Source organism: Camelus dromedarius, chromosome 9 (genome assembly GCF_036321535.1).
Source record: "Camelus dromedarius isolate mCamDro1 chromosome 9, mCamDro1.pat, whole genome shotgun sequence".
Taxonomy (NCBI): domain Eukaryota; kingdom Metazoa; phylum Chordata; class Mammalia; order Artiodactyla; family Camelidae; genus Camelus; species Camelus dromedarius.
In genome coordinates this window covers 8,417,915-8,430,521 of record NC_087444.1, presented here as the reverse complement: position 1 = coordinate 8,430,521, position 12,607 = coordinate 8,417,915, and the positions used below count along the sequence as shown (strand labels likewise).

The 12,607-nt window shown below is 39.4% G+C and overlaps 1 protein-coding gene and 1 non-coding gene across 4 annotated transcripts in view; both read right to left on the bottom strand.

Annotated features, from left to right (window-relative positions):
• Nucleotides 1-342: 342 nt before the first annotated feature.
• The window catches only part of CDC14A (cell division cycle 14A), a 141,768-nt gene continuing 129,503 nt past the window's right edge, over nt 343-12,607 (bottom strand). For all 3 annotated transcript variants that reach the window (XM_031457690.2, XM_064488763.1, XM_010975155.3), the window contains exon 16: nt 343-2,336. Coding sequence is in view for 1 of the 3 variants with exons in the window: in XM_064488763.1 (XP_064344833.1) it covers nt 2,307-2,336 (30 nt within the window). In the remaining 2 variants the exon portion in view is untranslated. The remainder of the gene's footprint in view (nt 2,337-12,607) is intronic.
• TRNAA-AGC (transfer RNA alanine (anticodon AGC)) lies at nt 8,711-8,783 on the bottom strand. The gene has a single exon. It is a non-coding gene; the product is annotated as a tRNA-Ala (tRNA).

Sequence of the window (12,607 nt, the reverse complement as noted above, 5' to 3'; positions counted from 1 at the left end):
TATATCATACAACAGTCATAAACGATTACGCAGGACTCAAACACTGATCATAAACCGTGTTTTATTAACAAGGAAAATTATATAGAGAGAAAGACAGCAAGAGCCTGACTTATCTGACTCTTGTGAAATTCAAAGTGTAAGATTTCTTTGTGCTCACTGTCACGTGCTTCAGGAAATGGCCATGATCTGGAAAGTCAATTAAAGATAAACTAAAAATCTGGAATAGAGAATCTGAGAAACTTGAAAGGCACCAAGCAGAGTGAATCATATATGAAATTATAAAGGTACTTCAGTACATTGGTAACTCTAAATCCAAATTACAAAAGCCAGGGGAAACGTAAATTGCATAAAACTTCTATTATTTATTAGCAGTGTATTCTTCTACACTTTAAAATAGGACAAAATATCTTTTTGAAGGTAAACTATTCATAACAAAATACATGTCAAACAATTTTTATTATTGGAGTAGAATCACTTTGCTATATACTTTCTATATTATATACATATACTTCTTGGTTTGTCTATGTATGCACATGTGTATAAATAATTTTAAGACATACCCATGTAGATACATATGACCAATATACACACATTCTTATGGAAAATTTACAGTAGTCGGTTTTACAATCATTTAATAGCTGCACACAGATTAGTGTTCACAGAACTAAAACTGTCAATATGGTTTCCTTTCCCCCACTTCTCAAATGTCATCTGAATTATTTTTCACTGATAATTTTTTTAAAATACTATCACCTTCCTATATAATTAACCAATCATGTTGTATAATAACTCAAATAAAATATTTTACTATTTCAGCCTTAGAAAAGGTATACAATTTAATTCCACTTACTTTAATTTTCAGTTCCTAAAACATACAATTAATTTGTTCATCCGTTTAGTGCAATTATTTGGTACTGCAGTTTTTGCAGGTTAAGTTGACGAACCTGAGTCAAACGTTCATTCAAATACCTTTTTTAAAATGTAAAACATAAAGAAGATGTTTTGCTGAAGCATGTGTAATAGTCTCAAGGTACCCCCTTCTAATAAATACATTATAAATAACTCAATGAGAGAAAAGCACTTCATATGAATCCATTTAACTGTCTCTGAGGAGTCCATTCTTAAGCAGCATGGAAGACGATCAGGATCTAAGACTCCCAAATCCCCATGGACAAGAAGCTTCCAGGCTTCTAGAGCCTAAGTATAAGGTTACACATACTTGCAAGGGCTGTGAAGTACCAGGAGTCGCCTCATTTTCGGTTTAGGTTTCAGATACATATTAGTGTGTGTGTCAGGAGGTTGCACTCCACTTTAAACGTATCTCCTTTAATACATGAACTCCTTAGCAGCATCTTGTTCAGTTTTTTTTTTTTTCTCTTCATTGATTTAAAACTGGTGCCAGACCATGTGAGATTACGGGCAAAAACCTCGTACCAAGATCAGAATATTCTAGTTGGGTTAAGAACTCTTTTGCGAGGAGGAAAGAAAGAAAGGCATTGGGACTGTTGAGTCACTTCATAGAGAAAAATCATGCTTTCAAGAGAAATAGTCAGTGAATTCTGATCTTCAACTGGATGTTAAATTTTCTTAAAGCCCCCAAAGATGCAAAACTAAATGGCTCAACAACAAAAACAAAGGGAAAGGAAACGGTCTAAACAAGCCACAGCAAACAACTGCGCGCTTGCTAGAGATAAACGGGGGAAACCTGCTAAGTTAGACTGACTTTTCGAAAGAATGAACCGGCGCACCGTATTCGTAGGGGGGAGGGCATAAAAATCACTTTCTAAAAACTTTCTCCCTCACTCTTTCTTAACAAAGAGGAATTATTTATTCATCGTAGATAAAACCATACTAAAATTCAAAATACAAATTTTTGGTAGCAAACAGCAAGAAAATCTACATCAAAATATAGTCTAGTTTTTACATAATTTTATATATTTATAAATTTATCAAAATAGCCTTTTAAAGTTCGTAATACATACATAATGTAACACTGTACATGTAAATGTAATAACAAACGTATTACCGAAACACATTAAAAATCACCTTTCAAAATACCAAATTCAGCATGAAAACTGTCTTAAAAAGGGCTGACATCTCCATAAACATGGTTTCAGTGCATTATATAGTAGTCATTAACCAGAGTTTTCTGGGTTCAAGTCTCACGAAGGTCTTATCTTAGTGCTCCCTTTAAGGTAAGAAGGCAGAGAGACGCCTCGGCAAGCAGTTGCTCTCTCTCTACGTTTGCTCGTCCAGATGAAGAAACTGTCTAACAGTGGAACAGCTTTCAGCAGAGCAGCAAGGCCTTAGTAATGAACGTATTCAGACTGAAGGGACTGTGCGGGGGAGAGACATAAACTGAGGTTAAATTCCATCACACACACAATTCCTAGTACATCATAAAGCTGCTTCCTTCAACACAAGGCAGTGTGGGTCTCTTATATAAAAGATAAATGAAATAAACTAAGAAAAAAAAATAGAACAAGACGAGGGAGACAAAGCATTTGTTAAGAATGAGATATTCAATTAGTAAAGTGACTGCAGGAAAACTTTATATGTTAAATGGCTTGCTAATTTAATACTAGTGATTAAAGATTAAGTACTATTTGGAAATTGGTAGATAGTACTAAACTCACTTCTAAGCTTTTGTGCAATACTGTTGAGTTTTACTCAAAAAAATTAAATGACATTTATAACTGAACTGAAGATTATTAGAGCATACTTTAAGAATATATATATACTTTTTAATTTAATTCAGTATATATGAAATGAATGTTAATTTTTCTAATGCAGTAGAATTAGAGGTCATTTAAATAGATTCCTTAAGAATGTTTGAATTTAATAGATATCTTACAAATCCTTCCTACTTAGGGGTACACAAAGCACTTCTAGCTTTGAAATCTGATTGTAAGACCCAAAAAGCTTTTGTGCAGAAGAACCCTGCAGCTATAACATAATAAACAGTGGGCAACTTTCAAGAAAAATAAACGATGCAAGTTCCTCCCACATCATATTAGATAACAACGTCTAAAAGGCGTGTGCTTGGGACATGGAATCAGAATGTACTGATAATAGACAAACCAGGAAAGGACAAGGATGAGCAGAGAAAATCTGCCACAGTTATTTCTGAGCGGCAAACAGCAGTCAGAAAGAAGGAACATAAATCTGTCTAAGCGTTTACAATTTTTCTGCACAATTCTTCTCATCAAATACCTTGGAAAAACAAAGTTTACTTGATCTGCTACCAAATTCCCTTTTCTCCTCCTCCAATAATTATTTTTCAAATTGACCTGCGGCATTTTATTGATAGGTCATCAATTCTGAGATTGGTCTATTTTGTTGACAGTGTAGGTGGCAGTAAAAAAAGAATCTGTCCATTTTGCAAATAATTTACAAAAGGATTCAAACTGTTCAGCTTCAAAATCCCACTGAATTTTATATCCTATCAACAGCCATTTACTAAGTAGACGTCTATCAACACCATGAATCAAAAGTTATGGTCCCTGCCCTCAAAGGGCAAAAGACCATATTCTCACATGTGCATCAAATGAAAAGACAAAGGTGCCAACATTTAATGATAATAAACATAGGATAAGAGTAACATTGTGCACAAGCAAAGGATTAGGCAAGGACTGGAGGGGAAGGTGGGGGTAAGGTGGTGCATTCTCCAGGCTGCAAGCTTCTAGGAAGAAGTGAAATGTCAAGAGTGGCTGGGAAGATAGGAAAAGGCTTGGCAAGTTGACTTTCTCACTACGAGATGTAGTTTATGTCAAGGCTTGAAAACAGGAGAGACGATCAAGACTGAGGGCATGTAAATATACCTGAAGTCACAGAGAGAATCAAAGAGGTAAGACTTTGAGAATGTCCAGTGAAACTGGTCCAAAGCCTTGAAGCCCATGTACATTTAACTCTTGGGATATCAGCTGCCATCTCAGGATTAGAGCTTAAAAGTGGACTATCATTTTTCTAGATGCTTTTTGCCAGTTTCTTCTGGAATCTGGCCAGTGGGCAGGGAGGGCAGAGCCAGGAGGTCTCCCCAGCTGCAAGAATGCCACACACGCAAGCTATATATTGGCCAAAGCTTTCTTGGGACTATTTACCTTTTGTTTTTGTTCTAATTAGAACAGTTACTCATATTATCACTAACAGAAATGATAAAGCTCCTCTGATTGCTTGTAAATTTAGAGCAAAGTTGTTTTTGCAAGCACCTCTAAAGTTCCATCAGTTCTCAGTTCTCAGATGCAGCAAATGAACAGATACTAGACAAGTGACCTTTGTTAAACTAACTTTCATCAGGGAAAAGGATTTTACAAATGCATCAATGTATAGGGGGTATATATGAATGTACACATATTTATTTTTTTTATGGACTCATGACACCTACTGAACTAGAAAACAGAACTAGTCGAGAATATTAGGGATTTCTATCATTCACGTGAGGTATATATACATTCATTAGTCTCTGGCAGAAGCCTTTCCTAATATCCCAGAAAACACAACAGGCAATTATTAGCACTTTTAATTTTTATAGTAAAATGCAAATATATTTTGTACTCCATAAACAGTATCCTTATTGTTACTGATTTTGTTATTCAAAAAATAGATCAACTAAAGTACAACTATCTGGAATTCTTGATAAACTAGATACATTACTTAACAGGTCAATTATTCTGCGAAAGCTACTTATGAGTAGTTTCTCTACACCAGGCACAGTTGTAAACATTTTATATGTATTAACTCATTAAATGCTCTGAACAACTCATTTTACAGATGGGGAAACTGAGGCACAAAGCAGGAAAGTAACGCTAGCCCAAGATCATGCCACTAGGAAGGAATCTGAGCTCCAGCATCTGGCTGTAAAAGCCCAGACTCTTAGCCACCATAATATAGTGCCTCAAGACATCTGTCCTGTGATCACTACGTGTTCGCTCAAACATCCTCTGTCACCTGACACAGACAAATAATGAGCAGGGTATGATTCTGAATGAGCAAAGAAATATTAAAATATGCAAAAGAATGTAATATTTTTTACTGTAAAGGAGATACATGCATTTTTAATGATTTTTAATAGTACCGATTCCAAAAGAGTTTTCAGGAATATTCTATAAGGAAATTTTCTTTATAAGAATGCCCATGTTTAAATATTCTGATTAAAGTTTTAATTCTGCTTGGCCAATTTTTTTTTATCATTACCACAAGAATTGATACCTAATGTATCTGCAATATCAAGGGAAAAAAACCCTCCACAATGACAGTATGGTTATGAAGGAAGGGAGACCTAAGGTGTAAATACTATTTTACAAGGTAGCACTTATTTATGGAACCAAGAGATTTTAGTTTCTCAAAGAGAATATTCAAGTTCATGCAGCCATTAAGTTCAACAGGATTATAGTGAGTCAAGGCCAGATCAAGTTTATCATGATTATATGGTATTTTTATGGTATGAATACCATAAACGAGTAATACAGCCTGCCAAAGAAGGATAAAATTACCTTACACTTGCAACCCCCCCCCCAATTTTTATGTCAAAATATAAGCTTCCATCAAGAATTGTTGCTCTGAAAGCAGCTGGATTTGACACAAAACAAAGTGTTAGGTAAGGAGATCAAGACAATTTGTTCTGTTCTGGAAATGTGCTACTAATCTGTTTTGGCAGATGTAGGTAGTGACTTTAAAATTTTAGCTATTCTGGAGGTGTTTCTTTTTTAAACAGCCCAGTTACCTAATCATGGTAGAAAAATGTCTAATAATTACAGATACAAAATACTGCACAAATAGTTAAAAAAACAAAATTACAAATTGACTAGCAACCACAGCACATTGCAAAGAATAATGGAAGTTAAGGTCTTGGCCAGCAAATTAATAAAATAATGTCTTATCGTTCAAACAGCTTGAAGCAAAGACACTGTGCATCTGGAACGTTAGTTTCCCAGGTCAAAATCCTCACTCAAAATCGCCATGTGTTTTGCCACACTGCCTTTACCTTTCCCGCATCTCCCAATTTCCCCAAGTCTCTTAAGGAAGAAAAAAAAAGTCCCCTAGTTACCCTGACTTGAGTTCTAACTACAGAGGCAAAAAGCACCTTAAAAAGTGACTTATTTTCCACTTTGCTGTATACCTGACACTAACACAATACTGTAAACCACTGTTTTAAAGTGATTTGTTTTAGTGGCATCATTGATTGAAAAAGACACGTTTGAAAATATGGTATCACATATAACTCCAGTTTTAATGAGCAAATAAGGAAAAAATAAACACTGGGGAAAAATAAGTTTACCTGTAACTGCCTCTATACTCCAGGTCTCTCATGGCTTTGCGATGGAGTTGCCAGTTGTCGTATTGCTTGCAAGCTAACAGCACACAAAATGTGTGCACTGATACATAGTTCCACAAATGTGGCTTCACAACACTACTGAAAGTGTCCGAAAGCGTTTGCCTCTGCTAACACGGCAATACTTCCCCGATAACACTAGAAGCAGCAAAGCTGGGTACGGTTTTATTGGCCTCACAGTAACACAAAAAGGCTAAGGTTTGTGATAAAATCAGCTTTAAAAGAGGAACAAAACATTTTTCTATAGTGTTCTCTAAGCATTTCAGAGACCTCAAGATTTAACAAGCCAATTCGGGTTAACTAAAATGCTGTATAAACTATTCTTTCACCTTCCTACATAACTTTTAATAGATTCTTTTTTCTGGGGGAACTTAATATGTGCTCTTCAACAATCACAAAGAGCTCAATTGTTAGGTGACAGATTGTTGACACCCAACTTGACTCAGCCAACCATTACGTGAGTGTTTTCAGTTCATCTGAACACCAAAATTATATTGATGCAAGCTTGGGTAAAATGTATTTTCTCTTATTTTAGTAAAGCCACATCTCTAGAAAAAAAAAAAAAAAAACCTCTCAGGTTACTGTATATTCAAGCTGAAGTGGAAACGTTGTTTGCTCTGTTAGTGCTTCCTGCGCTTGCAATGGTGACAGGCTCCTAACTAGCCCTGTGCTTAATGCTCATGAACCTAGATATGTTATTCAACTTGTAGTTCAATAAATAAAATAAATATTTATTAGGCGCTTTCTACACTTTGGAACCTGAGAAAACAAAGATGCCTCCGAGAAGCTTGGAAGCTGGCCAAGGAGAGAGAGAGAACCAGGTACAGTGACTATAACACGAGAGCAACCGCGGTCGGGGCGTGAGCCAAGTCCCATGGGAGACCAGAAGGAAAAGGCATTCCTCGTGGACAGGTCACAAATGCCTCATCAGAAAGATAACTCGTGAGCCAGGCCAGGAAATACGAAACCAAGCAGAGATGGGGAAAAGCAGAGTAAACCGCAGGTGCGAGGGCTTGGCAGGAGGCAGGGTGTGGTGCTTTTGCAGGACCCCTGTCAGGATGCCCAGAGGAGCTGCTGGAGAGGATGGAGCTGGGAGGCATGTGGTCTGATGGGGAAGGGCCCCAAGTGGCAGGTCAGCGGATCCAGAAGGGATGCTGAGCACAAAGTGGAGACACTGAACGAGTCTGAACCCAGGAATGATTTCATCAGCTGTGTCTTCGAAATCTAGAGCTGACAGCAGCACGGAGGAAAGTTTCGAGGCAAGAGATACTGAAGGCAGAGAGGACATTTAAAGGGCTAGCCCAATAGTCCACAAAGAGCTTAAAGCAGCAGTGAGAAGAATGGAGGAACAACAACAAAAAAAGAAAAACAGACATTTCAAAGGGAGAACGGCTAGGGCTTAGTGGCTGGATGTGGCAGAGGGAAAGGCAGAAGTCGCGTCGAAGACGGTGCCCAATTTCTAGCTTGGATGATCGGATGTAGAAAGATGCAGTTAGAAGCCAGGAAACAAGGGAGGAGTGGACAATTGAAAGAGCGTGCACCCTCTCCCAGGAATACCCACAGGAAGTTGGAAGTGTAAGTCCAACGCTCAGGAGATGACTACCCAGAGACAGGAGTGGACCAAGGTCAGAGCCTTGGGAAAAATCACTAAGGGGCAGATGGAAGAAGACAAGTAGGTAACTATTTAAGGCGGGGGCGGGGGGAGGTAGGGGAGAAGAAGTGGGAAAATAAATATTCCAAACCTCAAAAGAGACAAAACTAAAGGGGGAAAGGTGATCAATATTGTCAAGTGCTGCAGAAAGACAAAGAATGAGAACTAACAGGAGCTCGTCAGCTCTGCCTTAAGGGAGTCGGTGGCAGCCTGTGCAACAGACTTTCAGAAGGGGGGCCACCTCCCTTGCCCACGTTTGGCCATAAAGGAGACACTGTGACAGGTGACGGAACTGAGGGAAATAACTGGCTAAGGCCATCCTGTACCTGTTTGCAGGTGAGGAGACAGGCAAATGGAGGGTAAGAGACTGAAGGGGTAAGAGAGCAAGGACGTGGATGGGGCAACTCCCAAGAAGAGTTTGGAAAGAACATACAGGTGGAGTTGCCATTGGAAAATAGTAGGGTTTCTTTTTTAAAAAGGGAATAAAGGGACAAGTCTGATGCCGATAAACTTTGAGGCAGAGAAGAGGACAGTTAAGGGAAATTATTCCTGAAAAATTCTGTTCTCAGCAGAACTCAGGGCCAGGTTAATTGGCCCTGGAAGTTGGAGGAGCTGTGTTTTTTTCTGTTTGGTTTTTTTTTTTTTTAATTTAATTAATTAATTAGTTTTTTGTTTTTATTTTTGGTGGGAAGAGGTAATTAGGTTTATTTATTTGTTTGTTTGTTTAATGGAGGTACTGGGGATTGAACCCAGGACCTCATGCATGCTAAGCATGTGCTCTACCACTGAGCTATACCCTCCCCCCTTGGAGGAGCTGTGAAGAATGTAAAAAAGCTTTGGATCAGCCAATGTGGAGAAGAGAAAGGGAGCCAAAGTGGGATAAGCAAACTAGTCATGAGCACTGAAGGGTCAGGGTAAATCAGAAATTCATTTGAAATGGAGTCAACTAGCAAGGTCACGGGATTTTCTCCAACAGAGCTTAGACGAGAGAGACTAGAAATAGACACGAGATGGTTGAATTGATCTAATTTTGGAGGCTAGTGATAAAGTGGCTACAGAAAAAAGGTCCATGTGGAACAGAGGATGTTGGGAAAAGGAAGCAGAAATGACATGTGGGCTACAGAAGGAGGTAAACTGAGGGAGGTGGGAAGGCGTCATGGGGAAGAGTTAAGGAGAGGGGTAAATGTTTGACAGGAGCCTTAGAGAATCCAAGATATCAGAAGCAATGTTCTAAGTAGTAAGAACGTCTATGAAGTGGACTTCCAAGTGAATAAAAATAAAGATCACTGGAGTCAAGGAAGTTTAGAATACAGTGGTTGTGAGACTTTGGGCAAGTCACTGCCTCTTTGAGTCTCAATTTCCTCATTTGTAAACTGTGGGTTAAATAAATACAATAGTGTGTAAGTATTGTACCTAAAACAATGTGTGGCACATAGGAGGTACTCGATAAATCATGGTGATAATGATGATGATGATAATGATGACAATGATTAGAAAAATGTTACAGTTGTCACGAATGCTGGCAGTAGCGTGGTTGCTAAAAAGTAAAGCCAAAGTCTTCAATATGACGGCATTAGGAGGTCGAGCCTTTGGGAGGAAATTAGGTCATGAGAGTGGAGACCTTATGAATGGGATTAGTGTTCTTATAAAAGGGACCCAGAGAGCTCTCCTGGTCATGGGAGAGAGCCATGTGAGGATAGAAAGAGAAGACGGCAGTCTGCAGCCCAGAAGACAGCCCTCATCTGAACTCAATCTTAATGGACCTGATCTCTGACTTCCAGCCTCCAGAGTTGTGAGAAATAAATTTGTTGTTTATAAGCTACCAGGGTATTTTGTTAGAGTGGCTGAGCTCATTAAGATACTACTTTCTTAATATCCTTTCTTCTCATTCTAATAACTTCCAATCAGAGACTGAACCTGACAATGCCGAAGCCCACAGACGATGATCTAATTAATATCACAGAAGGCTGAGAGGTTCACAATGCTCTGACCAAGAGACCGAAGTATCTGCTTCTATGGATAAAACAGTCCTCTCCCACACATATCAGCTATGTGAGTTTAGACATTCAACATCAAACAGAGCCTGTGTCATTTACCGAAGACTTCTTCCATTAGGGGCAAATCCAGTGACTTTACAAGTCATGTACATGGGGCATCTGCTTTGCACATGCATGCACACCCGCAAGTATGTGTGTCTGTGTGTAACAGGGCGTTGCAATAAAAACTTGCCCTTCTGAGTTAAACGGCGTACACATACATGCGCATACACACAGTAAATTTCAATTCTCTGGAAGAGATAAATGACCTACTCAATATTGGAAAAGATGACAGTATGGAATAAATAAATCAATAATCAAATAAGTAAGCAGAGTCCAATGCTAGCTGCATAGCCCATGAAGATAACAAAAATAAGATGGTGTGGTTTGTAACCTCAAGTTTACCAACCAGCTCGGTGGGGATTCAAGGCCTACATCCATGAGACAGGTGACTCTCAACACAAAACAGAAATGATGAAGGCCAAATGGCCAGAACAGATGGGACGACTCTAGAAAAAGTCATGACTGCTATAATTGGGCGAGGTCAAGGAAGGCTTCAGAAGAGGAGGTAGGATTTAGGCCAACTTCTGAGAAGAAGGGGTCTGACAAGCAAAGGTGAACCAGGTTGGGGGCACAGCATGTGAAAAACAGATGGAGGCATGTGGAGCAGGGCATGTTCAAGGACCTAAGAAGTTCCATACAGCAAAAGCAGGAAGTTCATGCTCAGAAGTAGAGGGAAATGAGTTTGAATTGAGGGTTGGGGGGACACTGAAAAAGGCCCTGAATGGTAAATCACCGAGACTGAACCAACTTCATGTCAAGTTGGAGCTGAAAGTTATGCTCCAAATGACCCTCTCTGTGTATAAATCAAATATTTTTAACATACAAGGAAGAAAAGGCACAACAGGGCACAAAAGTAAATTCAATATTTCACAGCCCAGAAACAAACTAAGACACAGTGGCAGGCCACTGGCTCCAGAGCTGGAAGCCCACAGAGGTAGGCAGGTGTCCCATTCCTGGGGGCACACAGGACAAAAGCTGCTGGCTTGAAACCTGGGCTGGAGTCAGGCTCTCCCATCTGAAACGGACTGAGTGAAGCCACAATCACTGCCTTGGGCCAGGGTTTGTGCAGAGCTGCGTCCCTGCCTGAGAAGCCAGCCTGCCGAGCTCACCAAGGGAAGAGAGCCTGGGTCATTAGGATCTGTTTCTAGACTGGAAGACCTGGGGGTCAAGTGGAGACAAGAAGAAAGCCAGGAGATAGGGAGGAAAAACACAGAGAGGGGAGAGAAACCCAAAACTCCCAACCAGAGGGAGCCTACAGATGAAAATTCCAAAACACACAAGGAACATGAACACCAAGGGAACTGACAAAGCCTGCAACCAGGAGACGGGCTCTCACTGAAATCACAGACACATGGCAAAGCAATCTCCAAACAACTTATCGTCTGAGATCCTCAAGGACAGATGATGAAGAATACCCATAAAAAGAACGAGGATTTATGAAGCCAAAATAGGCAGGTCCAAGTGAGAACAGACCTATCATAAAGAATGAATTATAAATGCTGGACATGCAAGATACGGCCTTTGAAATCAAAAGGTCAACAGGTTAGAGATACGCTGCAGAATGGATAGGGCTAAAAGAGAATTAGTGAACTGGAAAATAATAGGAGGAATTCAATCAGAACACAGCTACAGCAAGAGGAATTTTAAAATATAACACAGAAGGTAAGAATACTGAGGACAGACTGAAAGGCTCTAACGTAAGGACTGCAAAAGGAAAGAGTAGGGGGAAGGCAGAAAAGCAATACCCAGAAAGATAATTTCTGATTGTCTGAGATAATAATTGAAAAAGCCATCAGCCCTGTGATTGAAAGCACACACCGAGGCCAGAAAAGGATAAACTATAATGAATCGACGTCTAGATTATATGGTGAAACTGTAGAACTTGAAGGAAAAAGAGAATGGCTCATGAACACTGGGACAGGGAATTGCACCGAAGCCAGTTTCAACTGTGGCATAGGAGAATTTTAAAGCAAAGCAGTGCACAATATTTCATTTGAATCTTCCTTTCAACTTTAAACCAAATGAGTATTTTTCATTCCTTTCAGTGAAGAGGACTGCATTAGAAACCATAAAACATAAAAGAATTTTATAAAATGTATAAAGTTTAAAATTTGGAGACTGCATATTTAAAGTTGCACAGGTGAACAACGTGTAAACACATGCAGATGCATGTGTATGTAAAGCAACATTACATATTGATAAAGCACTAAATATTCAATGTGAATAGGAACAGAGGTTAAGAAGTAAAACACTGGGCGGGCTCAATTTCTTGAGAAAGGCTTCAGAGAGTATACAGGAGATAATATGCTTTCTCATAATATGAGAAACTGGTAAGAAGGCAGGCGGATTCCAAGAAAGGGCTTTCCAAAGGCCAGGACACGGAGAGGGAACCACACTCAGGGACAAGCAGGGTAAATGAGGCACCAAGGTACGCTAAGGCGAGCAGAGAACAGAGGGCCTGAAAGCTCAGCAAAGGAATTCAGGATCAGTGTCCCAGCACTAGGGGATCACTGGCCACTTGTGAAC